Source organism: Zalophus californianus, chromosome 7 (assembly GCF_009762305.2).
Source record: "Zalophus californianus isolate mZalCal1 chromosome 7, mZalCal1.pri.v2, whole genome shotgun sequence".
Lineage (NCBI taxonomy): Eukaryota > Metazoa > Chordata > Mammalia > Carnivora > Otariidae > Zalophus > Zalophus californianus.
This window is the reverse complement of record NC_045601.1, coordinates 50253557-50280317: the sequence shown is the minus strand read 5'-3', so window position 1 is coordinate 50280317 and position 26761 is coordinate 50253557. Positions and strand designations below refer to the sequence as shown.

The 26761-nt window shown below is 35.6% G+C and overlaps 1 protein-coding gene across 6 annotated transcripts in view; it reads right to left on the bottom strand.

The window, feature by feature from the left end:
* REV3L (REV3 like, DNA directed polymerase zeta catalytic subunit) overlaps positions 1-26761 on the bottom strand; it is a 177266-nt gene that overhangs the window by 51079 nt on the left and 99426 nt on the right. For 5 of the 6 annotated variants that reach the window (XM_027601338.2, XM_027601333.2, XM_027601334.2 and 2 more), the window contains 7 exons: positions 24390-25300; positions 18630-18709; positions 17184-17309; positions 13767-13959; positions 12403-12514; positions 6889-7004; positions 3016-3134 (listed from right to left, as the gene is read on the bottom strand). In XM_027601338.2, the coding sequence (XP_027457139.1) occupies positions 3016-3134; positions 6889-7004; positions 12403-12514; positions 13767-13959; positions 17184-17309; positions 18630-18709; positions 24390-25300 (1657 nt within the window). The remainder of the gene's footprint in view (positions 1-3015; positions 3135-6888; positions 7005-12402; positions 12515-13766; positions 13960-17183; positions 17310-18629; positions 18710-24389; positions 25301-26761) is intronic. The other variant, XM_027601335.2, reaches the window with a different exon arrangement.

The following is a 26761-nucleotide window of genomic DNA, read 5'->3' as shown; positions in this document are numbered from 1 at the left end:
ATTCTCAGTTGAGAACACTGACTGCTTTTTTACTGAGAAAACTGAGGCAATCAGAAGAGAACTTCCACAGACTCTCATTGACCATCCACCTATCTACCAACACCTGCAACCGTATAGTCTGCTCTCTGCCTGTGAAAATAGAGGAACCGGCTATACTTTTTTTCCCCCAAAGATTTTTACTTATTTATTATGAGAGAGACAGAGAGAGTGAGCAAGAGAGAGCACGAGAAGGGGGAGGGACAGAGGGAGAGGGAGGAGCAGGCTCCCCGCCGAGCAGGGAGCCCGATGCGGGGCTCGATCCCAGGACCTGCTATCATGACCTGAGCCGAAGGCAGACGCTTAACTGACTGAGCCACCCAAGTGCCCCCCAACCATAGACCTGATTGATCTAACCCCAGCCTCAAATTTGTGCAGTAGAGATGGCAATGAATAAATATTTGGTACTTGGCAAATTCTTGAAAGGCCTGGATTAAGCTGATACCCAGAATTCTAAACACCATCTTCTGGGGGAAGAGTTATTTAAGCAGTCAACAAGTATGTCATGAGCACTATTTAAGAGGCACTGTGTTTGTTACTGAGGATTCAAAGTCCAGAGAGAAAAGTAGTAATTTTATGTTAAACAGGACAGTGAGGGGCACCTGGGTGGCTCAGGTCATGATCTCAGGGTCCTGGGACTGAGCTCCACACTGGGCTCCCTGTTCAGGGGGGGGAGCCTGCTTTTCCCTCTTCCTCTGCCTTTCCCCCAACTGTGCTCTTTCTCTCACAAATAAATAAAATCTTAAAAAAAATAAACAGGACAGTGAAAACTAGTATATTAATAAATAAACAAAATTTTAAAAACTCAAACAAGGTATAGAAGAAAAGATATTCATTCAACTGTAATCTATACTGGGGGAGTGCAACAGTTGAGATGTTCTAGAGAGAACAAGAGGATTTCACTTTCATTTTACATACTCATCCGCATTCATTTTAATAGTGAATACAAATTATTTTTAATAAAGAGCATATTAAAAACAATTATAGGGGGCACCTGGGTGGCTCAGTCGTTAAGCGTCTGCCTTCGGCTCAGGTCATGGTCCCAGTGTCCTGGGATCGAGCCCTGCATCGGGCTCCCTGCTCAGCAGGAAGCCTGCTTCTCCCTCTCCCACTCCCCCTGCTTGTGTTCCCTCTCTCGCTATCTCTCTCTCTCTGTCAAATAAATAAATAAAATCTTAAAACAAAAAACAAAAAAAACCAAAAACAATTATACAGTTAGAAACTGCTAAGTTTCATGAGGGAGATACAGATAAAAGAAATAAAGATTAAAAAGGAGCCTCTGGAACTGTTTAGATCAGAAAAAATAGTTTGAGGATCTCTAATATGAAAATTCTCAGGGCCAGTTTCTGTCCAAAGTAATAACCCTTAAAGTTCCAAAATAACTTGAGATATAAGACAGAACTTCCCAAAGTTCATTCAGGATTTCCTGGAAATTTCCAAATTTGGGTTAGAAAAAAAAAGTGACTCTCCAATTTGGCCCATCTAGGAAGGGGGGCAGGTAAGCTATCCAACTCATAACTTTCTCACAGTTGTTCCCATATTTACAAATAAAGATCAGATATGCTGTATATTCAACCTAGAATTAGAGAAAGCCTTTGACCCTGAATTTTGAGTAAGGACTAAAGAAAGCTCTAAACTTTGAAGAAATATTTACTCCTCAATTTGTGATTTTAAGTTAATAGTGGATAATTGTACAGCTGCCTTTTGGATCTTCAGGGATGAAACTAAGATTCAATAATTTAATTTTGTGTTTACATATTCAATTTATGTGTTCATCACAGACAATATCAGAGACTGCAGTTTGAAATACAAGATGGAATGTACAAACCAAATACACCACAATCTCTATACCTTCCATATCCTATGCTGTGTCATTAGGAATTATTTTGAAGTCACTGGGGATTCCCTGTGCTCTGATAGTATTTTAAGAAGAAAACACTAAAATAAAATTACCCTCAAGCAGTTACATATATTATACATTTTCAAATTAGATGAAATGGGAGCATAACTTTAGACTCATGGTGTAGAGAGGAAATAAAAATAAGGACATCTGAATGTTATATAAAGAACCTAATTCCTTATGTGAAAGAATTACTGTGTGCTGGTGCCCAAAAGAATTGCAGAGGGCATGCTTGGAAAGTCAAATGTTTTACAGAAATGTGGAAGAGCAAGAAAGATCATAGTGAATAGGAGTGTATAATAGAAATATAATGAGAAAGTAGTTTCAAATAGGAGAAGCGATTGAAGAATACAGCTTTCTTTTAAATATAAAAATCTTACCTGATATTATCCAAAGTCCAAAATCTGAGAATAGACCAATTTACAGTAGGTATCTTTTTACATTTTAATAAAAGAAATCAGGCAACTTCAAGGATGCAAATATGGTGGTCTAAGATCCCATGATCTTACATGTTTAGTTAAAGAATTATTTCTTTGAGTGATTGTAAATAAGATCATTTGTTGAAATTTATACTACCAAAAATCCTTATCTGGACCCCCAAAGCCTCAACTGGAAGCTGCTATTAACTATTTCCAAGTACTGTCCTTCCAATTTACCTTCTTAGTCTGACGCAGTTTTTAAATATCCTTGGTTCCTTCCTATGTAGACTAAATTTTTCTTACTTACTAAATCAGAAAGACCAAGCTGAATTCATCTAGCACTGAGTGCAAAAAATGATGAAATTATACAACATTCGACGCATACAACATAAAACTTTATGATAGTTGTAGACTTTTCTAGCTACTGCTATATAGACACAAATGGAACAAAATTAAAACATATCAGTAACATTAAATAGTCCTGTAGCTTTGCATTTTAGAATATGTAGTATTTAGTTTTGTAGCTCTACTTAGGTATAACAAAAATAATTCACAAAGAAGCATAAGTTACATAGATTATACTAATACTCTACAATCACTAAAATAGTTATACCATCCTAATCTCTTATTTCCAATAAAATTTTAGATGAAGCACGTTACCTCGTTCCTCATGATTCTCCACAGATTTAGTGTAATCCGGCCAACAATATTTATTTCACTCATTGTATCTGATCCATACTCATCTCTCTCAGGTGCAAATCTGTTCTCAATTTTGTCATCTACAGAAATGAACACAGATTGCTTCAGGACTCACAGAAACCAAATTTCCAAGCAAATTATGCCAAATAAAAATGAGAATAAAAATTAAAGAGATTAAAGATGAAATGTAATCATCTCTTTTTTATTAGGCTTAGAGAATAGTCATTATTTTGATTAAAACAATTTTCTTTCCTCTAAGTTATGAGAGAATTTTGTGAAATGTCTCTGAAAATTGTATTTTTTAAATAATAAAAATGTGTATAAACACATATTTTAAAAATAATAAACCCTTTTCACTTTAAATTTGGCAATTGCTGGTGCTATTCTTATGACACCTAACACGACAGCATTTCTTTGGTGTTAGGATATGTTTATTCTTACACTGGTCATTTCCTGGAAAACATGGTAGAGTTTTTAACCTAAACAACTCTCTGAAAATTTGTTGACGTCAATTAATGATGGTCATATTCAGAACGAAATTCTGCTAATTTTGTATGGACAACTAGGTGAAGAATAAGGTTCTGAGTATAGTTTCTTGGGTGATGATTTTACCTAGAATAGAAATTAAAATGTGTTTCTCTTATATAACACTGGGTATATACAAACGTTAATTAAAAAAAAAAGTAGGAAGGGAAAAATGAAGGGGGAATCGGAGGGGGAGACAAACCATGAGAGACTATGGACTCTGAGAAACAAACTGAGGGTTCTAGAGGGGAGGGGGGGTGGGGAATGGGTTAGCCTGGTGATGGGTATTAAAGAGGGCACGTACTGAATGGAGCACTGGGTGTTAGACACAAACAATGAATCATGGAACACTACATCAAAAACTAATGATGTAATGTATGATGATTAACATAACAATAAAATAAAAATGTAAAAGAGGATCTGGAATTATATATATATTTATTTATTTTAACATGAAATTTCCCCCTTCAGGGCCCTTTTATTATTTTTTTTTTTTAGATTTTATTTTTATTTATTTGACAGAGAGAGACACAGCGAGAGAGGGAACACAAGCAGGGGGAGTGGGAGAGGGAGAAGCAGGCTTCCCGCTGAGCAGAGAGCCTGATGTGGGGGTCGATCCCAGGACCCTGGCATCATGACCTGAGCTGAAGGCAGACGCTTAACGACTGAGCCACCCATATTTACCATATATTGAATGTCTATCATGTTCTAAGAACTTTATATATTTTTTTTTTAACCTAGTCACTCTATTTATTTTTGGGGGGGGCTAATGAGCTTCATTAACTTTAATCTTTTAAATGCATAATTAAGATGCATACAGTAGTATTTTAACCTAGCCACTTTATAATGCTAGTATAATTTTCATTTTGTATTGTAGTAAATTCTACTCAGAAATGTTATTATTGGGGGGCCTGGGTGGTTCAGTCGGTTAAGTGTTGCCTTTGGCTCAGATCATGATCCTAGCATCCTGGGATCAAGCCCCGCACAGGGCTCCCTGCTCAGCTGGGAGCCTGCTTCTCTCTCTGCCCCTCTCCCCCATTCGTGCTCGCTTGCTCTCTCTGTCTGAAATAAAGTCTTTAAGAAAAAAAAAAGTTATTATCTTGGCCCAGGTCATACAGTAACAGAACAGTACTGTAAATCAGGGTTACCTGATTTGAGAGACCATGTACATACACACTCATCCCTCTTTATTTTTTAAGAAGATTTTATTTATTTGACAGAGAGAGAGAGAAAGAAGGAGGAGGAGAGAGGGAGAGAGAGAGCGCAAGTAGGCAGAGCAGCAGGCAGAGGGAGAGGGAGAAGCAAGCTTCCCACTGAGCAGAGAGCCCGATGTGGGGCTCAATCCCAGGACCCTGGGATCATGACCTGAGCTGGAGGCAGATGCTCAACAACTGAGCCACCCAGGCGCCCCCCTCTTTCCTTATTTTAAAGAGATGATGTTTGAAAGTTTATTTCATTTAACATTTATATAATGTTTACTATGTTCTTAGGCACTGTCCTAAGCACTTCACAATTACTCTATGAGAGAAGTTCTATTATCACCCTCATTTTACAGATGAACAAAGTGAAGTATAAATAGGTTAAGTAACATGTTTGACATCACATAGCTAGGGAGGATAGCCAGGATTTGAACCCTGGCAATCTTTCTCCAGAATCTATGCTCTTTATACTGCCTCCCTAACCATTCCCTTTCTATTGCACAATGTTGCCTCATAAAAATGGTTTCAGCAGTGTTCTAAAAAGGCCAGAGCTCTCTGAGTTGGTAGAGCATGTGACTCTTGATCTCAGGGTTGTAAGTTCAAGCCCCATGCTGGGTGTGGAACCTACTTAAATAAATAAATAAGTGGGCAAGAGCTCTCATTCACTTTTTTTTAAAAAAACTTATCTTAGGGGCACCTGGGTGGCTCAGTCGTTAAGTGTCTGCCTTCAGCTCAGGTCATGATCCTAGGGTCCTGGGATCGAGCCCTGCATTGGGTTCCCTGCTGGCAGGAAGACTGCTTCTCCCTCTCCCACTCCCCCTGCTTGTGTTGCCTCTTGCTGTGTCTCTCTCTGTCAAATAAATAAATAAAAATCTTAAAAAAAAAAAAATTACTTTAAAGCGCATGCACGACTGGGGGGAGGGGTAGACGAGAGGGAGAGAGAATCCTCAAGCAGACTCCCTATTGAGCAAGGAGCCTCACGTGGGACTTGATCTCAGGACCCCGAATTCATAACCTGAGCAGAAATCAAGAGTCCGCCGCTCAACCAACTGAGCCACCCAGGTGCCCCTCATTCACTTTTCTGATCTGAAGTCATATACCTTACCTGTTACAGCTAATTAAAATAATTAATGAGTAGACCTGAACACTCATGTTGCTGCTCATGAATATTCAAAAACCTATCCAAATGAAATGTTAAAAAAATTGAGATATACCACTATTCCCAGCTCTCAAGGGACACAGAAGCTACGAAAGATTTGTGCAGTAAAAAACTATCTTTGCCTTTTATTCCAAGTTTTTTGCAAAGATCAAAATACTTACTGTTCTTGAATCTTCTAGCTTCAGCCTTTCCTTTTAAAGTTACTAACACTTAAGACATTGTATTGAAGTCATAACCTCTCCCAGGAGTTCTCTTGGTTACTTTTCACCAATATACCCAAAATATATGCTCTTTTGTCCTAGTCAGACTTGTGACTTTAAAACCAAGTTATTAAAAATTTTGTGGTTATTAAGAAAAACATAATTCTGAAAAGTGCTTTATAAACTTGTTATTATTGCTCCCCTCCTTCAAAGAGAATCAGATTTGTGGGAAACAGCCTTCAAAATTCATGCAAGTTTTTAGCCTGATACCTTAATAAAAATCAATAGTTAGTGTTCCTCTACCATCTTCTCCTTCCTTAAACCCAAAAGGATAAAACATAGAAGCAGACAAAATAAAATTATGGTACATCAACCAAAGAAATGTTATGTGTTCCATAATGATTATGAAGAAGACTATCTCATAGAAAAATACTTATAAGATGCAAGATGAAGGAAGCATAACAAAAAATGGGATATATGTATGATTAAAGCTATACAAAAAGAGACCTAGATAGACATATGCAATGACTGAAAGAAAAAAAACAACTGCCTATATAGCAGTGAGATGGGGGTATTTTTTTTTTTTTACTTTTCTTAATTTTTGAATTTGTCCATAATGGAGTTATGATATATCTAGAACTTACACAATTTAGTATTAAAAATTAGAATAGTACTTTTTAAACATCTTGCCTTTATTTACTTTGTAATTTGCTCTGTTGTTGAACCATAAAATATTCACAATGCTTCATACCTGGCACCCGAGAGATCATCTGACATAGGTCAACACTTAAGGCAGCAGCCCTTTGTAAGAGGTAACCCCAGGAATGCATCTGAATCTCATACCCCAGCAGAATATCAGGATCATACCTAAAAGGAATGAAAAAATTAAACAAGGACCACACATTTGAACCTTTAATCAAAAGAATGGTTTCTTCATGATATAAAGTACAAAAAATAAAAATCTATTATGTCTTTCAGATGGAGAAGAGATGATATAGTGGTACCTATAGAATTTCTATATAGGAAAGAATAGGGCGATTAGAGTTCCTAATTTGAAGCTACTTTTGTAAAGTGATCATAGTTTTTACTAAGGCTATTTATTTGATATAATTTAGGAAAGAAGCTGATAGAAACTGGGGTGCAAGAAAAAAAACTGGGGTGGGAGAGAGGCATTACCACTGAAGTATTAGAGTGAGCATACGATTGAGACTATCACGTGGGCAGGGGCAGGGTGATGTATCAGGGCACGTGTGGACACTGTTCCGAAAAAGATCGCCCCCAGATCATTTTGTTGCCACTTCTCGCTAACCTATACTGTCTTAAGCAGTTTTAATGGTGAGAAAGAAAATGAAAATGTCTTCCTTTTCCCACTTAATTTTAGTAATGATTTGGTCCTCATGTGAAGTAAGGCCTTAGTAATGACAAGCTTGTCCTCTAAACTTAAGAGGTGACTCAGTTTAATGGAAAAATGGAATATTAACAGGGGTGAGGCTAATGTGGGGAAGCTAAGCATTAGAAACTAGGAGAAAAATGTGCTCATTGCAGTCACATAGTTGCACTGGTAATACTGGACTGACAATGTGCATTCAACTCAGAAACAGCCTCTTTGTGGCTCCTCTTAGTACTTTCATGGTGACCACCATAGAAAAATATTTGGTGATAGTATAAGGGAAAATAAACCTGTAGATTTACCTCAGTGGAAAAACTGCATAAGGAAGACAGAAAATTACCGTCACAATTTGACAACAAAAACTTTGAGAGCAAAAACTACAATCATGCTCCAAATTGGAAGCTCCAAATTACTCTACTGTCTTATTTATAAAAGCCAAAAAGCAGAGTGAAAGATAACAAAAACTTACAAAGTTAGGTTTTATGTCACTGGTTGTAATTGCTACCGTGGGCTGTGCAGCTTGTCCAGATTGTGTCATTTAACACTTGAAGTATCATCCAAAGTCTGTAGCATAGGATTATACTAATTTACTGATGTAAGCTATATATAGCTACTCTGCAAGTCTGTGGTATAACAACGGATCAAAAGCAGATCAAAACCAGTTTGCTAATATTTTATCATACTTCCACAGCTGCTTTCTTAAAATGATGGGGTTGAATGGCTTTAGTTTTCACTCAGTCAACAAAAATAAGAATGTCATAAAAAAGTCCTTACTTTTAATCCTGAAAAGTTTAAATGGTGATGTCAAAAGAACTAGGTTCAAATGTCTGCAACAGCATTCTTTTTATGATCTCTATTCCTTAAGGGCCCTAACAAAATACATTCTATAATATAAATTTCAACATCTGGTAATCTGCTGTGATCCACAATTATACCATGGACCACAGAGTAGTCCTCAAACTTGTCAGGAGAAAAAGATAATGTATATATTACCCATGTGTTTTTCTCTATACAAATAGGGTTGAAATTTCTGAGAAAACCACTTAATTTAATGATCACTTATTGATTAACTTAATAGAACAGCCAAATGGATCTTTTCACCAACCTATAAAAAAGTGTTTTCTTGGTAGAAAGTGCCACATGGCTGGTAATTCTAGAACAAAGACCAGGGGTAAGACAGGAGCATGGGAAGCAAAAGAAAATAAGGCAATATACAACAACGAGGCAAATACTTAGTCTCAGAGATCAAAGGCTAAAAAGGTAGACTAATACTAAACAAAAGTCCGGAAAGATCCTAGGGCACTCAAGAAAAGAGAGGTCTCCCAACACTCTTCCTGCTCATTAGTTTTCTAACATAACATCTAATATGTTAATATATCTTTGTTGATAGCAATTTCATCAATTCTTCCATTAAGGTTAAACTCTTTTTTTTTTTTTAAAGATTTTATTTATTTACTTGACAGAGAGAGACACAGCGAGAGAGGGAACACAGGCAGGGGGAGTGTGAGAGGGGGAAGCAGGCCTCCCGCGGAGCAGGGAGCCCGATGCGGGGCTCAATCCCAGGACCCCGGGAACGACCCGAGCTGAAGGCAGACGCTTAATGACTGAGCCACCCAGGCGCCCCAATGTTAAACTCTTTTCAGGGCAGTTACCTGAATGACAAGTGCATCTCGCCAAAAACTATGTACTGTCTAAATCTGAGAAACTGGGGCAGAAATATCGTATCAAGTGGCTCTAGGGATTAGCAGGAATAGGAGATTTGAAGGATTCCCATACACTTAGGAAAGAACCGATGCAGCTGACTGCTTTAGTACCAAGAATAACTCAGAATACGCATTACAATGCGGCCACAGTTGGCCTTGATTTTCAGAGAAGAATTTGGAAGAATCCTGCAGTTCCTACTGCACACGTTTCTAAGCACAGGTACATGAAGAGGATGCCAGATGATTATAGAGCTCTTCCTTGATAAACCTTATAAAGACAGTTCTTCTGATTTCTTCATCTGAATTTCTCTGATTCATAAAACACCTTATTACTGCAAGAATTATTATTCCAGTCAGCTACTTGCTGTTTTGTGGCACCTGACCATAATAGAGTTGGTTAAGTACACTTACTTTTTGATGTTTTGAAAATATATTTATTTTTATTTTTTAAAGTATTTTATTTATTTATCTGTGAGAGAGAGCGTGTGCATGCACAACCAGGGGGAGCGGCAGGCAGAGGGAGGGAGAAGCAGGCTCCCCGCTGATCAGGAGCCGGATGCGGGGCTCGATCCCCGGACCCCGGGATCATGACCTGAGCCGAAGGCAGACGCTTAACCGACTGAGACACCCAGGTGCCCTGAAAATATATTTATTTTTAAAAAGTTGTCTTTTATAAATTGCTAGTGCTCAGAGATGACTGCTGGAAAAAAAAAGTTATTCTGTGCTTCTTTTAATTGATTAAATAGATTTTATTCCTTTTGAAGAATTGGCTAGTTGTTTTTAATATTTTTCAGATCTATTATGTATATTTATTTTTTGACCTACAGGCCATTTTGTCTTAAGAAACTGTTGAAGCTGTTAAACCATGTCTCAAGTTCAAAATCCCAAGGATTTCATTTCTTCTGTGAAAACATTTGGTGACAATAACAAAATCTTTGTGACTTGTTCTTCAATTCTGATGAGTTATATCTAATTTATCTGGTTTCTAAAAGTTATGGAAAGAACAAGGTGGGTGAAGGGATTAGTGGTGAAGGAAAAACAAAAACTGGAGAAAACACAAGCAGCAGAAATATGAAATGAATTTATTTGCTTAGGCAGAAAAAAGCTGCTTCACAACTAAAATTTTAAGTAACCCATTAACATCTGGACACCAGAGAGATGGGGGTTCTAACTAAGGGCAGTGGCAATGGGTCAGGGCTGGGGGAAAGGAATGATCTTGAAACATAATTCTGAGGTTAAATGGATAAAATGTAATATATAAGTGGAAGGAAGAAAAAAAGGGAGAAATCAAAGCTTATATTTAAAGTTAGGGAGGCTAGGAAAAATGTAATATTATTAATAGTTCAAGGGAATATAGAAAGAGAAGAATGACAAGACAATGAATTTGGTTTAACTTTTTAAATATCACTTCATACTACTTTTTTGTTTGCCATCTGAGGTGGTAAATATTAAGAATAGAAAAATAAAGAGAGTAAAACTCTGAAAGTATGCATTTATATTTTATTCAATTTTATATTTAGCACCTAGCACTATACCTTACACAGAGTAAACATTTATGTATTGACCAGGCCAAGAGTTTTATGTACATTATCTCATTTAACTTTCTTCTTCTACCTTTTTTTTGCGGGGGGGGGGAATGGAACGAGAGGGAGAGAGAGATCTTAAGTAGGCTCCACGCCCACCCAGTGCAGAGCGCAATGCAGGGCTCAATCTCACAACCCTGAGACCATGACCTGAGCTGAAATCATGACTTGAGCTGAAATCAAGAGTCAGCCACTTAACCGAATGAGCCACCCAGGTGTCCCTCATTTAACTCTCCTACCTATTACCCATTTTACAAATGAGGAAACTAAAGTTTAGAGAGATAAGTACTTGCTCAAGACAAAAATACAGATGCAACAACATGGATGGAGCTAGAGTATTATGTAAAGTGAAATAAGTCATTCAGAGGTAGACAAATACAGTATGATTTCACTCATATGTGGACTTTAAGAAACAAAACAAACAAGAAAAGGGGCAGCGGGGGGTGGGGGGTGAGAGAGACAGACAAACGAAGAAATAGACTCTTAGCTATAGAGAACAAACTGATGGTTACCAGAAGGGAGGTGGGTGAGGGGACGGGTGAAACAGATGATGGGGATTAAGGGGTGCACTTGCTGTGATGAGCACCAGGTGATGTATGGAAGTGTTGAGTCACTATATGGTACACCTGAAACTAATATAACACTGTATGTTAATGAACTGGAATAAAAATTAAAATTAAAAAAACCCTGTCCTTCAAGTAACATCTTCTATTCATTAAGATATACATATTTAAAATATAGATATAGAAGCATACAATAAAAGCCATGTTCTTAAAAAAAAAATTACAGAGGTAGCTGACTCCAAAGTTTATCCTGTTAAAGCCTATGTTGAGTAGGTACTCAACAAATGGGCTGAAAGAATGAAATAATCTTTTAGGGAGTTGTTTAGAATAACATATAAAGGACATTACAGAAAAGTGAAGCATTTAATAAGAGGGTCCATAGCTATCAAAAGTTACAGTCTCAAGAAAATGCAAAAGATTTAATTACTTTATTTTTAAATTAAAATACTTTTGTTTTAAAAAATCCTTTTCATAAATTTTGACAAGATTTTACTATCAACCATCCAGGCCAACTATCAAATGATCAAAAGAGATTTTTAAGGAACCATGTATTACAAATGAGTATGTATCACATAATCCTATATTTATGAACAGATTGCATGCCAAGGCTTTTTGGAAACTTGGTTTAGACCTCAGAAAACATTTAAGTAAAAAAAAAAAGTACTGAAACGATGGCTGGCTCCCAAAGTAGAAGCCTATTTAATGAATAGTACAATTTAAATTTAGTACCCATTATTTCACCACCATAGAAAAATCATGCTAAAAATCCAACTGGGAAAGTCAGAGGTTAAGTCAATATTTCTTTCAGTGACCCTTCAATCTTGAGAATAGAATATTCTTTTGGCATCCCTAATCTGCTGGAAATGGAAACGGTTGTAGGAGGTGAGGGCAAAATCTTTCCAAGGATAACTTTTAAGGGCCATAGGAAGGGATTCTCTTCCTTTTTCCTACCTTCACCCATGTTAATCAATAGCAAGAAAGGACTCTGAACAAAAACCAGAAAAATCAGAAAATACAAAACAATACCTTTTTATTATATCTGCAATTTCTTGAAAAAGTGCCTTCTCATCAGGTGCATAGGTAACTTCTAGTCCTGTAATTCCAGATCTAATCAGTAATGGGGTCTGATACCTGATATCTAAGAAACAAGCAAAATGTTTATTACATGTAACTGTGTAATATAATCCCTTACTTTTGAGTGAAATTATGCTACCAAAATACTTCAAATTAACAGTGTTCCCCAAAGTAAATAATTAACTCAATTTCTTGAAAACTTTCTTAAAGGTTTTCTAGTTTAATATGAAAATGAAAATTCAAATTTCATTTTTTAAATTATTTTCCTGAAAAGTCTACATTCACCAAATTCCTCAAGTAATAATGTGTCACCCAAGAAGAAATTTTATTACTTTGCTTCTGTCTTTACTCTTCCTATGGAAAGAACTTTGCTTAGTAGAGAGTATTTTAATCAGTGGTATGTTGATTTTTAAGGAACTATGTATTATAAAAGAGTATGCACCACATAGCCCTTAATTATGAACAGATTGCACGCCACTTTTTTGAAATATTGGTTTAGAACTCAGAAAACATTAAAAAAAAAAGTTTATAACTACTTCTCAAGGAAAAAAAAAAAAAAGCCCTGATTTGCAGTGCTTATTTCCATAATGTAAAGACTCCCCACCATGGCTGATTTCAAACTACCAAGATGACATCAACTAGTTCAGAAAATTCACAAAAATTTAACAATTGGCTTATGAACTGGTACAAGCCAGCTCAAGCACACCACTGATTAAACTGCAAATTCCTATATGGTTTCGTTCTATGCTAAGACTTTCTCCTCAGTTGACTGAATTCACATATTACTATTCAACTGCAGAACACTTATTATGTGATATACTCTGTGAAGAACGTCTAAACCAAAAATGTGTATATTTAGGAAGAGATATAAATAAAATTGGAATGTATCTTAAAAGTCTCTTACAATTCATTAACTTATACCAGTAACTGCTTTAAAGCAAAGAAAAACTCTCTATTAGCAGCAAAATACCAGCAATGCATACATAAGATTGTCCACCCAACCTAGAGATAATCATTTTAATTCAGTATTATCAATAGATATTTTATAAAATAGTATTCAGAACAAATTAGATATGTTAATTGGAAATTTTACTAATAGCTTCCTATGAAGTGCTTCTGACTTCGGACAATAATTCAAGTAAGAATAATGAATCCAGGACAAAGCTATACACAATACTTCCTACTCTTACTTCAGCACACATTTTAAAAAGGAGCTCCTGATACTTGCTTGGTTTAGATCTCCAGCACAGAAACTGCCCCATTAAAAGGTTCATCCTAGGGTGGGTAGGAACAAAATTAATGAAAATGAACAATACCTTGGCTGGAGACTGTCTTGTCTTTATCAATCACTATTACACCTGTGAGTTCTGTTTTGTCTGTATCTGGTAGTGGAGTGTCAGATGAGATGCAGTAAAACAGAGCACAGATTGGGTCAAATTCAGGATCTGGTTCTAAGTCTCGTCTAGTTCGAGCATGTAATTCCACACTGATCAGGGTAAGATTCTGTATCTAGAAAAGGAAATAAAAATGATGATTTCAGACAACTTTTTGAGACATGTTGAAAGAAATGTTTCACTAAGACTCCAAGGAACTATGTGTAAAATTATGGAAAAAAATGGCCATAAAGGATGCAATCACCGATTTAATAATCCGCAGATTAAAACTAAAGATTTTTACTTCCAAGATTAGATCGAATCAATTCATGTTTTTATTTTAGAAAAACTGCTTGTGCTATAATTTCTCAGTGACAATATATACTTAAAATAATTTCTCTAAAATACATGCAGTGCCTCTCAAGTTTCTCAACTGTTGAGAAAGAGAATGACTGACTAGTCCAAGTGGTTGTACATTTGAGTCAGAGTCTGTTACTTTTTACTTTCTACCCAGTTAACTATGGTTTCACTTATAGTTTAAACTAAAAAGAAAGATGTATTTTATTTTGAAACTCCTATGAATTCTCTACTACTACAATTCACTTCTGTATGTACTAGGCAAGTTTTTAATTATAGTTCTTCCTGAAAAAATATCCTAAGAATTATAAGGCATTAACAACACAATAGCTAGATTTTTGCCCATGTACATTCTCTTTAACGTACATGCAAAAAAAGTATTTTGCTTTTTACACTTATATTCCTACGCTAATAAAAACTCTGAACTATAATCCTTAGTTCTCTTTTTAAAAACCAAGACAAAATAAGTAGAAACTCTGGGTAAAAAAAAAATAAAACACAGGTTGGATTCATGCCTACCATATACATGTAATACTGCATGCATTCATTAGTATATTTGTAATTACTTTTTAAAATGTAAAGAACATTAATTGTACATATATAAAGCATAATAAAACAAATATCCACAAATCTACCACTTTCCTTGAATATATACTGTTTCTAAATATTAAAAACATCAAAGTAAGTAAAATGGGGAGCTAAGGGAAAGAATTTCTACTTTTAAATGTATGCTCTTCAGGTTTAATTTTTTTTTAACAATAATCACATATTAATTTGGTAAATTAAAAAATGTAAACTGGAAAACCTCTCCCTAAACTCAAACAAAACCAAACCAAAAAACAGGTTAGAAAAGGATGAACAAGTGGACAGACTATAAAGAAGACTGAAGACAATTTCAGGTCAAAAGATTTGTGGAGGTTGATTTATTTATTTAGTAGGCCAAACTGCACATTCAAATTTTGCCTTTCTATTCCTTGATATAAAATGCACTATGATCTTAGGGGCATTTTTTTAAGCAAGCATGAAATGAAGAGATGGGGGAGAGATTTACTGAGTGTGACTAAGAAAGAGGTGGGTGACAAAGGGGGTTGAGGATTATAATCCTTCTCTTCTGCATTGAGTATTTATATGCCAAAGAAAGAGAAATTAGCGCAGCATGGGACAGAGAGGAAAAAATGCTATGGACACAATTCCCCAGAAAAAGGAACAGCATACATAGTGCAGATTTTTTTTTGGCTCATTCCCAATATGACCACCAGGTGGCAGTTTGGAGTATATGTTGAGATGAACACCTGCAGAGGGAAGAAGCTGTGAGCAACCTACCAGACCTTCCAAGTGATTTTAAGTTCAAGAGGGTGCATGATTCTGCAATGGGGTTACGTAGAAATAAAATAAGAGCATAAGAGAATAATCCTTCAAATAATAAAGATAATAAAATGTAACAAGTCTTTGCTAAGGTCTATCAAATTTGCTTTAATAATTTTATCACAGCATTTTTATTTTCTATTTTGGGTGTGTACTTCATAAGATATGTATTCCTGAGTTTATTACTTTATTTATCTAGGCTTCAGGGGATATAGTAGTGGGTCAAGTAGGTATGAAGAGGAACTAAATGCTGTTGAATGAAACAATGTTCAAATAATTAGGGAATTAGACTATGTTCCAATCTCTAAAAAAGCACATATCTTAGTTTAAATTTAGGTAAAAATGAGGACAATATTTGAATTTTTCTTAGTCTATGCTCATCCGTCCTTAGAACAGTTTAAGACAGAACTGACTTGAAAACAAAAATACAAAAAATCAAATTTTGTGCTCTAAGGGCAAAGACATAAAAACAACTGTTCAATAGAAATACCATGAAAGTCACATGTAATTTTAAATTTTCTAGTAGTTACATTAAAAAAAGTAAAAATAGGCTAATTTAAAAATATTTTCATTTACTACATCTAAAATATCACCCTTTCAACATGTAATCAATATAAAAAATTACTAATGGGATATTTTACATTCTTTGTTCCTATTAAGTCTTCAAAATCTGTGCATTTTACATTTCACATTACAGCACATTTCAATGCTGATGCTTAAACTTTTATACGGAAATACTTGGTCTGTATTATTGTAAAATTTACAATTGAAAAAGTAGTTTTAAATACCTAAGTTCCAAACATACTTAAAAATTTTCTAAAAAAGGAGTCAAGTATCCATTTTTAAATCTAAATTATGTAAAATTAAATAAAATTTAGAATTCACTTCCTAGATGGATAAGGCAAATTTTAAATTCTCAATAGCCACACTGCTAGTGGTGGCCAGGACAGGTATAAACAATGAACATACTGATAGCACAGATATAAACAGTGAAAATATACTCTAACTTCCGCCTTTACTGCCTGTCAGATATATGCTCTGAGTTGTGTTTTCTTTAATACAGATAAATTTTCAGTGACCCATTCGTACATATTCTTTAGTCCATCCTGTGATGGATGTACATTTTTATAAGATGGCTTCCTACTCTTTGGCATATGTTCTGTGCTGTGAAGGTAACTGGGTTATAGAGATTATGTGAACAACAGAATCGTAGCAAATGAATTAGCAAGCACTGATCCACTGAACCAACCAAACAGAAAACATAGTATCTCATTTACGATATAACATCTTAATAACAATCCCAGAATAACATACAGAATAGTTATAAAAGCTTTTCTAATTTTAGCCTCTATAAACCAAATTTCAGCTATAAGATTTGTGAAAATTGTGAAACCAAAAAGCAGTCTCAGTGACTGATGGCTACTTTAAGTTTCTCAAAACAAAACAAAACAAAACCCACAAAAAAGCCCCAAAATAAAAGTTTCTCTATTTTATATAAATATATAAATAACAAAATGAAGATTAACAGGTACAGAATTCAATGTATTCCTGCCTCAGTAAGAAATGTCCATACTTGGCCACAGAATGAAACATGAGAGTTAAATAGTGTATGTATCCTTACTGTTGCAGTTTTATTACCTCATGTAAAGCTTTTGCCTCCTGTAAATTTTGTATGCTGACTTTGAAACCATAAGTATTGTTTAAAGATGGTCCATCAATCTGAGAAGTTTCTTTCTTTGGGGTATTTACTGCTGCAAATTGATTCTATTAAAAAAGAAACAAAAAACAACAACAACACATAGCCAGAAAAAGATAAATAAGCAATCATTTTCTTTCTTTTGATCACTTATTCCTACTTAGATAATCTGCTTTATGTGTTTAGTAATACATGATAAACTAGTACCATCTCTTCAGACCCAAGAAGAAACTAGTATTTTATTAACATTCTTTTCATGCTAATAATTCAAGATATCAGAACTGGGTATATGTAGAAACATCTGATATAATCTGTAAGCAAACCATAAGTTGATCTTTAGTTTACAAACCCCAAGTAATGAAAATAAGTCTTGTTGGAGAGTTGATATTTACACCACATGGACATTTATCTTGACCTTTCTTGGAAGTATGGCAAACAAGCAGGCAATGTATTTGCAACTAGTTTGGCTAAAGTTTATAAAAGATTTGAAATTGTGGGTCTGTATTTTACCCTAGCACAACATGTATCTGAAAGATGAATGAAAATATAGATCATCTTGAAGGGTTTAGAAAAAACAGAACCTATTTTTTTTAAATCTTTTTTCTGATTTCCAGATCCATTAACCATTTCCCCCAAAGTATTGATTTATGTTCACAACACACTTGTACTTATTTTTTAATATAAATAACTTGTAATTCAACAATACTGATTTAAAAATGTAAGTTTTTAAGAAGTATTTAGTTTTAAAATAGAAATGCTAAAACATATTTATGTGGTTAATATTAATGAAATGTAGCCAATATGGAAGTGATTTGTCACCTATTTCTAAGGATACATGTTTAATGTAAACCCTTTTTAACATAATCATATATTTCTAAGTATTACCATATTTTTAGTATATGAATAAAGATATTTATAATTTTTTAGTTTCAGTAGTAAATAATGTTGCTTTCCTTTGCTACTTAGTAAAATGAACTGAAAAAAATCAATGTTATATTTGATGAAAAAGTAATAAACCAAGAAAAAGGATATATTTTTGGTGGGATCAAAAATCACTTACTTGAGCTTTGCTGTCATTGGATTGTTCTGATTTTGCCAGTAATCAGTTAATGTATTTGTATCCTCATAATCCACATTTTGGCTATCATATTCACTTTCTCTGTAATATTTGTATTTACATATAAGAATCTTTTAGATCCCAACAACAACAAAAAAAACTAAAAAAAATTAGGCAATTTCTTGTTGTCTCAAAGATATGTAAATAAAATGATGCAAAAATATATAATAAAATTAAAAAAAATTGAGACACAAAGTTATCAATTATCTAACTGAAATCTAAGGTAAGAATGGATCTTCCACTGAACATTAAGTATGTTTAGCATAGTTACCTTTGCTTGTGTTAAGAGTACTCTTCTAAGAGTGTCAGTAGTACTTCCTTTCTTATGACTCAATTTCTGGGTTTTTGGTTCTGTAGAAAGAAATGTCATATTTAACATGTACATCAAAATTGCCTGCTTTTTTTTTTTAATTTTTATTATTCCAAACTCCTGAGTACTATTCGTGAGTATTGTCCTATTGTTCTATTAATTCCCCCCAAAGACTTCATAATTTGAAAATAAAACTAATTCAAACCTCTGATCCCCATCAAAATAACTTTAAATTTTTGTATTTTTAAATAAAAACATTTCTGTTTTAATTATTGAGTTTTATACCTCAGTCATATCCTAGGCAATCATTTAATTCATTTATTTACTTATTCATCAAGTATTTATGAGGAAAAAATAGTCTCTTCCCTCACAGGGTCTAGAGTTAGAATCAGATATTCATCAAATGCATATAGAAAAATAAAATTATAACTGGGGTAAGTATGATAAAGGGAATATAATTGGGAGTTTTTACTAGTCAGGGAGATCAGGAAGGCTTTTTTGTGCTAAAAATCAGAAGAAAGAGTAGGAATTAACTAGGAACAGAGTAAGGATTTTCCCTGATTACCAAGCAAAAGAGGTGGAAATTACTGTGGGTGGAAAGAAGGCTAGGATAGACGTCTAGGTGAGACGATGACAGCTTGGCCTAAGGTTGTGGTGGTAGAGGTAGAGAAAACAATGGAGAGATGTGGGTAATTTAGGAAACAAAAAAGTGACAGGACTTGGTTGGTAATGAACTGGGAACCAGAGGATGGGCAGTAAGGGAATCAGGTGGGTGTTACAAATAAATCCCATGTTTCTGACTTGTGTAACTCAGTGACAGAGAGATGGTGGTACTATTCACTGAAGTAAGGAAAACCAAAAGAGAACCACAGGGGCTTCTATGTGTGGGCGTGTATGTTTGTGTGTATGAGTACACTGGGTGACTGGTGGCAAATGTGTGCTGTGAGATCATGAATTGATTTTAAAAACATTGACCTTATGGGACGCCAGGCTGGTTCAGTCAGTTGAGTGTCTGACTTGATTTTGGCTCAGGTCGTGATCTCAGGGTTGTGAAATCAAGCCCCGGACTGGGCTCCGTGCTGGGCGTGGAGCCTGTTTGATTCTCTCTCCTCCTCTCCCCTCCCCCCACAAAGAAAAATATTGACCTTGTGGTGCTTTTGAGCATTCAAGTAGAAATGCCAAACAGACATCTAGATTGGAGGTTAAGAGAGTTCTGAACTGGAAATTTAAATTTGTTGGTTATCTGTAGTAATCCTATGGGCAGGAACTCATTCATTTAGAGAGAAAATACAGAGTAAAGCTTCAAAGGAAAGCAAGCAGGCAGAAACACAGGAGGAGGAGAAAAGCCAAGGGGACTGGAAGCTCCAAGAAGGAAGGAATGGTCGATAGAACAATGGCTGTTCAAAGAGGGTATGTGAAAGGAATACCAAAAAAACATACACTGGCTTTAGCTACATGAAACTTACTGAAAATCTTTACAAGAGCCGTAATAGTGGAATGATGGGGTCAGAATTGAATGCTGAGTGGGCTGAGAAATGAGTAGGAGGTAAAGAAATGGAGTTGTCAAATTATAGCAATCTTTTGGGGCACCTGGGTGGCTCAATCGTTAAGTGTCTGCCTTTAGCTCAGGTCATGATCCCAGGGTACTGGGATCGAGTCCCGCATTGGGCTCCCTGCTCGGCGGGAAGCCTGCTTCTCCCACTCCCACTGCTTGTGTTCCCTCTCTTGCTGTGTCTCTGTCAAATAAATAAATAAAAAATCTTTAAAAAAAATTACAGCAATCTTTTAAGAAATCTGGCTTTGAAGAAGAGGAAAAAGAGTAGAAGCTGCAGATGTAAGCTCAAGGCAGGTTTTTGGTTTTCTTTGTATCTTAAAGGGTGGGAGAGACTTGGGTGTATGTTAAAACCAGTGGGAAAAATCAAGTTGTGAGAAAGGAAGTTTTCTGAGAGGGCTCCTATATTTCACCCAGAAGGCAAAAGAAGGTAAGATGGAAGCATATATAAGTAGATTTCACAGAAGATAAAAAAGTTTCCATGTGATAATTGATGACTTTACAAGACATGATAAAATAATAATAAATTCTCATTAGTGGAGTTAAAATTTCATTTACAGAGCTTTTCAGGTCTCAACTGGTACCAAAAGATTGGGATCATTCCCTGTATATATTTGGATTTTAATGCTTTGAAAGTTGAACTCAATCACAAATTTGGAAAGAACTCAAATACATGGAGGTTAAAAAGAGCATCCTACTAAAGAATGAATCCGTCAACCAGGAAATTAAAGAATTTTTAAAAAATTCATGGAAACAAATAAAAATGAAAACACAACTGCTCAAAACCTTTGGGATGCAGCAAAGGTGGTCCTAAGAGGGAAGTATATAGCAATACAAGCCTTTCTCAAGAAACAAGAAAGGTAAATACACAATCTAACCTTACACCTAAAGGAGCTGGAGAAAGAACAGCAAATAAAGCCTAAATCCAGTGGGAGGAGAGAATTTATAAAGATTAGAGCAGAAATCAAAGAAATAGAAACCAAAAGAACAGAACAGATCAACAAAACTAGGAGCTGGTTCTTTGAAAGAATTAGTAAGAGCGATAAACACCTGGCCAGACTTACCAAAAAGAAAAAGGACCGAAATAAATAAAATCATGAATCAAAGAGGAGAGATCACAACCAACACCAAAGAAATACAATTATAAGAACATAATATGAGCAATGATATGCCAACAAATTAGGCAATCTGGAAGAAATGGATGCTTTCCTAGAGATGTATAAACTACCAAAACTGAAATAGGCAGAAACAGAAAACCTGAACAGACCCATTACCAGCAAGGAAATTGAAGCAGTAATCCAAAATCTTCCAGCAAACAAGAGTCCAGGGTTGGATGGCTTCCCAGGGGAATTCAACCAACCATTTAAACAAGAATTAATACCTATTCTTCTGAAGCTGGATGGCTTCCCAGGGGAATTCAACCAACCATTTAAAGAAGAATTAATACCTATTCTTCTGAAGCTGTTTCAAAAAATAGAAATGGAAGGAAAACTTCCAAACTCTTTCTATGAGGCCAGCATTACCTTGATCCCCAAACCAGTCAAAGACCCCACCAAAAAGAATTACAGACCAATATCCCTGATGAACATGGATGTAAAAATTCTCACCAAGATACTAGCCAATAGGATCCAACAGTACATTAAAAGGATTATTCACCATGACCAAGTGGGACCTATTCCTGGGCTGCAAGGAATCCATAAATCAATCCATAATCAATCAATGTAATACATCCGTAAATCAATCAATGTAATACACATTAATAAAAGGACAAGAACCATATGATCCTCTCAATAGATGCAGAAAAAGCATTTGACAAAGTATAGCATCCTTTATTAAAACTTTTCACTGTGTAGGGATAGAGGGAATACACCTCAATATCATAAAAGCCATATACAAAAAGTCAAGAGCAAATTATCATTCCCAATGGGGGAAAAACTGAGAGCTTCTCCCCTAAGGTCAAGAACATGACAGGATGTCCACTATCACCACTGTTGTTCAACACAGTACTAGAGTCCTAGCCTAAGCAATCAGACAACAAAAAGAAATAAAAGGCATCTGAATCTGCAAAGAAGAAATCAAAATCTCACTCTTTGCAGATGACATGATACTCTATGTGGAAAACCCAAAAGACTCCACCCCAAAATTGCTAGAATTCATACAGGAATTTAGCAAAGTGGGCAGGATATAAAATCAATGAACAGAAACCAGTTGCATTTCTATACACTAACAATGAGACAAAAGAAAGAGAAACTGAGGAGTTGATCCCATTTATAATTGAACCCAAAACCATAAGATACCTAGGAATAAACCTAACCACAGAGGCAAAGGATCTGTACTTAGAAAACTACAGAATACTCGTGAAAGAAATTGAGGAAGACACAAAGAAATGGAAAAACGTTCCATGCTCATGGACTGGAAGAAGAAATATTGTGAAAATGTCTATGCTACCTAGAGCAATCTATACATTCGATGCAACCCCTATCAAAATACCATCAACTTTTTTCACAGAGTTGGAACAAATAATCCGAAAATTTGTATGGAAACAGAAAAGACCCTGAATACCTAGAGGGATGTTGAAAAAGAAAACCAAAGCTGACCTCAAACTCTATTACAAAGCTGTAATCATCAAGACAGTATTGTACTGGCACAAAAATAGACTCAGATCAATGGAACAGAATAGAGAACCCAGAAATGGACCCTCAACTCTATGGTCAACTAATCTCTGACAAAGCAGGAAAGAATATCCAGTGGAAAAATGACAGTCTCTTCAACAAATGGTATTGGGAAAATTGGACAGCTACAAGCAGAAGAACGAAACTGGATCATTTCCTTACACCATACACAAAAACAGACTCAAAATGGATGAAAGACCTAAATGTGAGGTAGGAATCCATCAAAATCCTAGAGGAGAACACAGGCAGCAACCTCTGTGACCTTGGCCACAGCAACTTCTTGCTAGACAAGTCTCTAAAGGCAAGGAAAACAAAGGCAAAAATGAAGTATTAGGACTTCATCAAGATAAAAAGCTTTTGCACAGCAAAGGAAACAGTCGAAAAAACCAAAAGACAACTGACAGAATGGGAGAAGATATTTGCAAATGTCTTATCAGATAAAGGGCTAGTATCCAAAATCTAAAAAGAACTTATCAAACTCAACACCCAAAGAACAAATGATCCAATCAAGAAATGGGCAGAAGACACAGACATTGGCAAAGAAGATATACAAATGGTCAACAGACACATGAAAATGACCCTCAACATCACTTGGCATCAAGGGAATACAAATCAAAACCGCAATGAGATACCACCTCACACCAGTAACAAATCAGGAAACAACAGATGCTGGCAAGGATGCAGAGAAAGGGGAACCCTCTTACACTGTTGGTGGGAATGCAAGCTGGTGCAACCACTCTGGAAAACAGTATGGAGGTTCCTCAAAAAGTTGAAAATAGAACTACCCTATGACCTAGCAATTGCATTCTAGGGATTTACCCCAAAGATACAAATGTAGTGATCTGAAGGGGCACCTGCATCCCATGCCCACAACAGCCAAACTATGGAAAGAGCCCAGAGTCCACTGACAGATGAATGGATAGAGAAGTGGTGTGTGTGTGTGTGTATCCACACACACACAAATACAATACTACTCAGCCATCAAAAAAAAAAAAAAAATGAAATCTTGTCATTTGCAACGACATGGATGGAACTAGATGGTATTATGCTAAGCAAAATAAGTCAATCAGAAAAAGACAATTACCATATGATTTCACTCACATGTGGAATTTTAAGTAACAAAACAGAGGATCATAGGGGAAGGGAGGGAAAAATAAAACAAGATGAAATCAGAGAGGGATACAAACCATGAGACTCTTAGTCACAGGAAACAAACTGAAGATTCCTGGAGGGGAGAAGAGGGAGGGGATGGGGCAACTGAGTGATGGACATTAGGAGGGCACATGATAGAATGAGCACTGGGTATTTTATAAGACTGATGAATCACTGAACTCTACCTGAAACTAATAATACACTATGTTTTAACTGAATTCAAACTAAAATATATATTTAAAAAATCACATAAAAAAAGCTCTGAATTTCATTACACAGTCTAATGTTTTCATTTCTAATCTTTGAAAAAGAATTTTGAAGCCTTCCTGTTATTTGTAAACTCACCTGCTGATAAAGGGCTCAGGCACCTTGCTTCAGGAAGCCTTTCCAGAAGTTTTCTCTGTACAATTGGTGTACTATGAAGGCAGAGAGGGTCACATATTCCAGTTCTTGCCCTAACATTAATTGGAGATATCACTAGAGGCTCCAGAGGCTCACTGCAAGGGCTTTTCTGTATACCATCTTTTACTGGTTTTAAGAAGTTCTCAATATTCAGGGAATGTAGTTCCTCTACTGGTGATGTGGGTCTCTTGTTTCCATTTGATGTTTTGGCATCTGGGGATGTTGCTTGTTGCCAAGGTGGAATTACTGGAGAATCAGGGGAACTATAACTAATGTAATAGTCATCATCATCTTCACCTTTCTCATGATCATTTGTAGAAGCAACCAGTGGCAGTGGCTGGCTTTCACTTATAGTTCGACTACGTTCTGTGGTTGGTGCTCGTAAAGCAATCTGAGAGTTATCAACATCTTCCTTGGTATGTGCTGTAGTGGGGAGTATATGTGGAGCTGTACTCATTTTTGGAGGCACTACAGGTTTGTCATCTGGGTTAACTGAAGAGCTGAAGTTCTCAGCAGATTTTACAACTCCAGTTGGCTCAGTTTTAGACAGTTTCTTGGAACGTTCGTATTCTTCTTTGGCTTGAAGCCATGCTTGAACCAGTTGTCGACTTGGGGCACATTTGCAAGGCATAATCACAATTTTTTTATCCTCAACCATTTTATAGCTATTACTTGACCCTTTATTGACCACTGCCTGGCCATTGCGAAGTGGTGACCCTGGTCTTGGATTCTGAGTCATTGCTGAGAATGCTGTTTTCCACAGACGAAGTCCTTCCAAGGAAAAGTCTCCCTCAAACTCAGCCAGATCATTTGGAAGTCGAGTTTCTACCAGGAGACGCCGTCCACCAATCTCCCTATAAACAACATATTTTAGAACTGTTTTGTCTCAAAGAGCAATTACCAAAATATTTAGCTCCCTATCCTAGAGATTTTTTGAAGTCTCTTTTGGATTCTTAAAAATGCCCAATTCTTCCCTTTCTATGCCCTCTCCCTACATATTTTATGCAGGCACACTCTTTTTAGTCTTAATATATTTTTTTCACAGGTATATGCTACTAAATTAATTTCCTTTGGAAGGAATCATCAATACCAGGGAAAGAAGGTATTTTTTGTTTTAAGTGCCCCATGAAGTCTTCTTTTCTCCAAGGAGATGGAACAAACTGATCATATTCCTTTCCTCTACTCAAATAACTTTCCACTGTTACCGCATGTGAATAAAAACAATGGAATAATTTATCATTAGAGACTATATCCCTGGATTTTATCTATAGCCTCTCTAGATATTCTCTAGTAACTACAGTAGTTTAGCAAAACCAGTCAGTTCAAACATATCTTTGTACTCCCCCAAGTCCCTTCAAACAGTAAAAAAAATCACAACTGAAAAAAATTACCGTAATTCTTTCTCCCCTTTACGTGGCAAGGCTTAACATTAACATAAGAACTTTAAGTTGGCAGAGCCCACAGAATGTGTAGCATAAATGCTGATAATGTATGTGTATGTGGGGAATCACTATTAAAAGGTAGCCTGATTTAGTTTCCAACAGTTGGAAATACCAAGCTAAACCTCCTTCTCTAACATATATCCACTGGTACTATCTCTGTCTGATGTAGCAAGAAAGTCTAGTTTTTCTTCCTTATGGTATCTCTTTTATGGACATGAAGGTAAGTTCTTAGTTTTTTCAATTACTTCTCCTAGGGCATGATTTCCCAAACATCCTGGTCATTCTCTACATAAAATTCAATGAACTGGATTCATGTTTTCTGATTTGGAGCTGAAGGGTTACCACAGTTCCTTTTCCCCTTTACATGGAAAGACTTTGGCCCTTAATAGTTAACTCCATAACCACCTCCCAGCTATATGAAAAATTAGAAGCAAGACTATTGCTACTGAAGAAAATGAGTACACATTTTATATGACATAGCCAACTCTAATAATGATACAGAGATCATAATGAAGTAAAAAATAACAAAAATTGGTGAGGTGTGGTAAATTCAGCTCTCTTGAAAATTGTCAGCAGCATGTAATTGCTATAATTCATGTCATAATATATATCAAAAGCCTTAAATTTTTTAGTAATCCTACTTCTAAGACTATATGGAAAAACCTCAAAATATAAGAAATGCTTCATGAAGAAAACAATAATCACATAATTATCTACAATGGCAGGACAGGGAACAAATTTTCTGTCCAATAAAATATACATATGATTAAATTATGTAGTCATTAAAATGATATTCCAAGAAACTCATAATTTAGATAATGTTTATAATAGAATATTAGGTGAAAAAAATCTGTATACGATACTGTGACTATA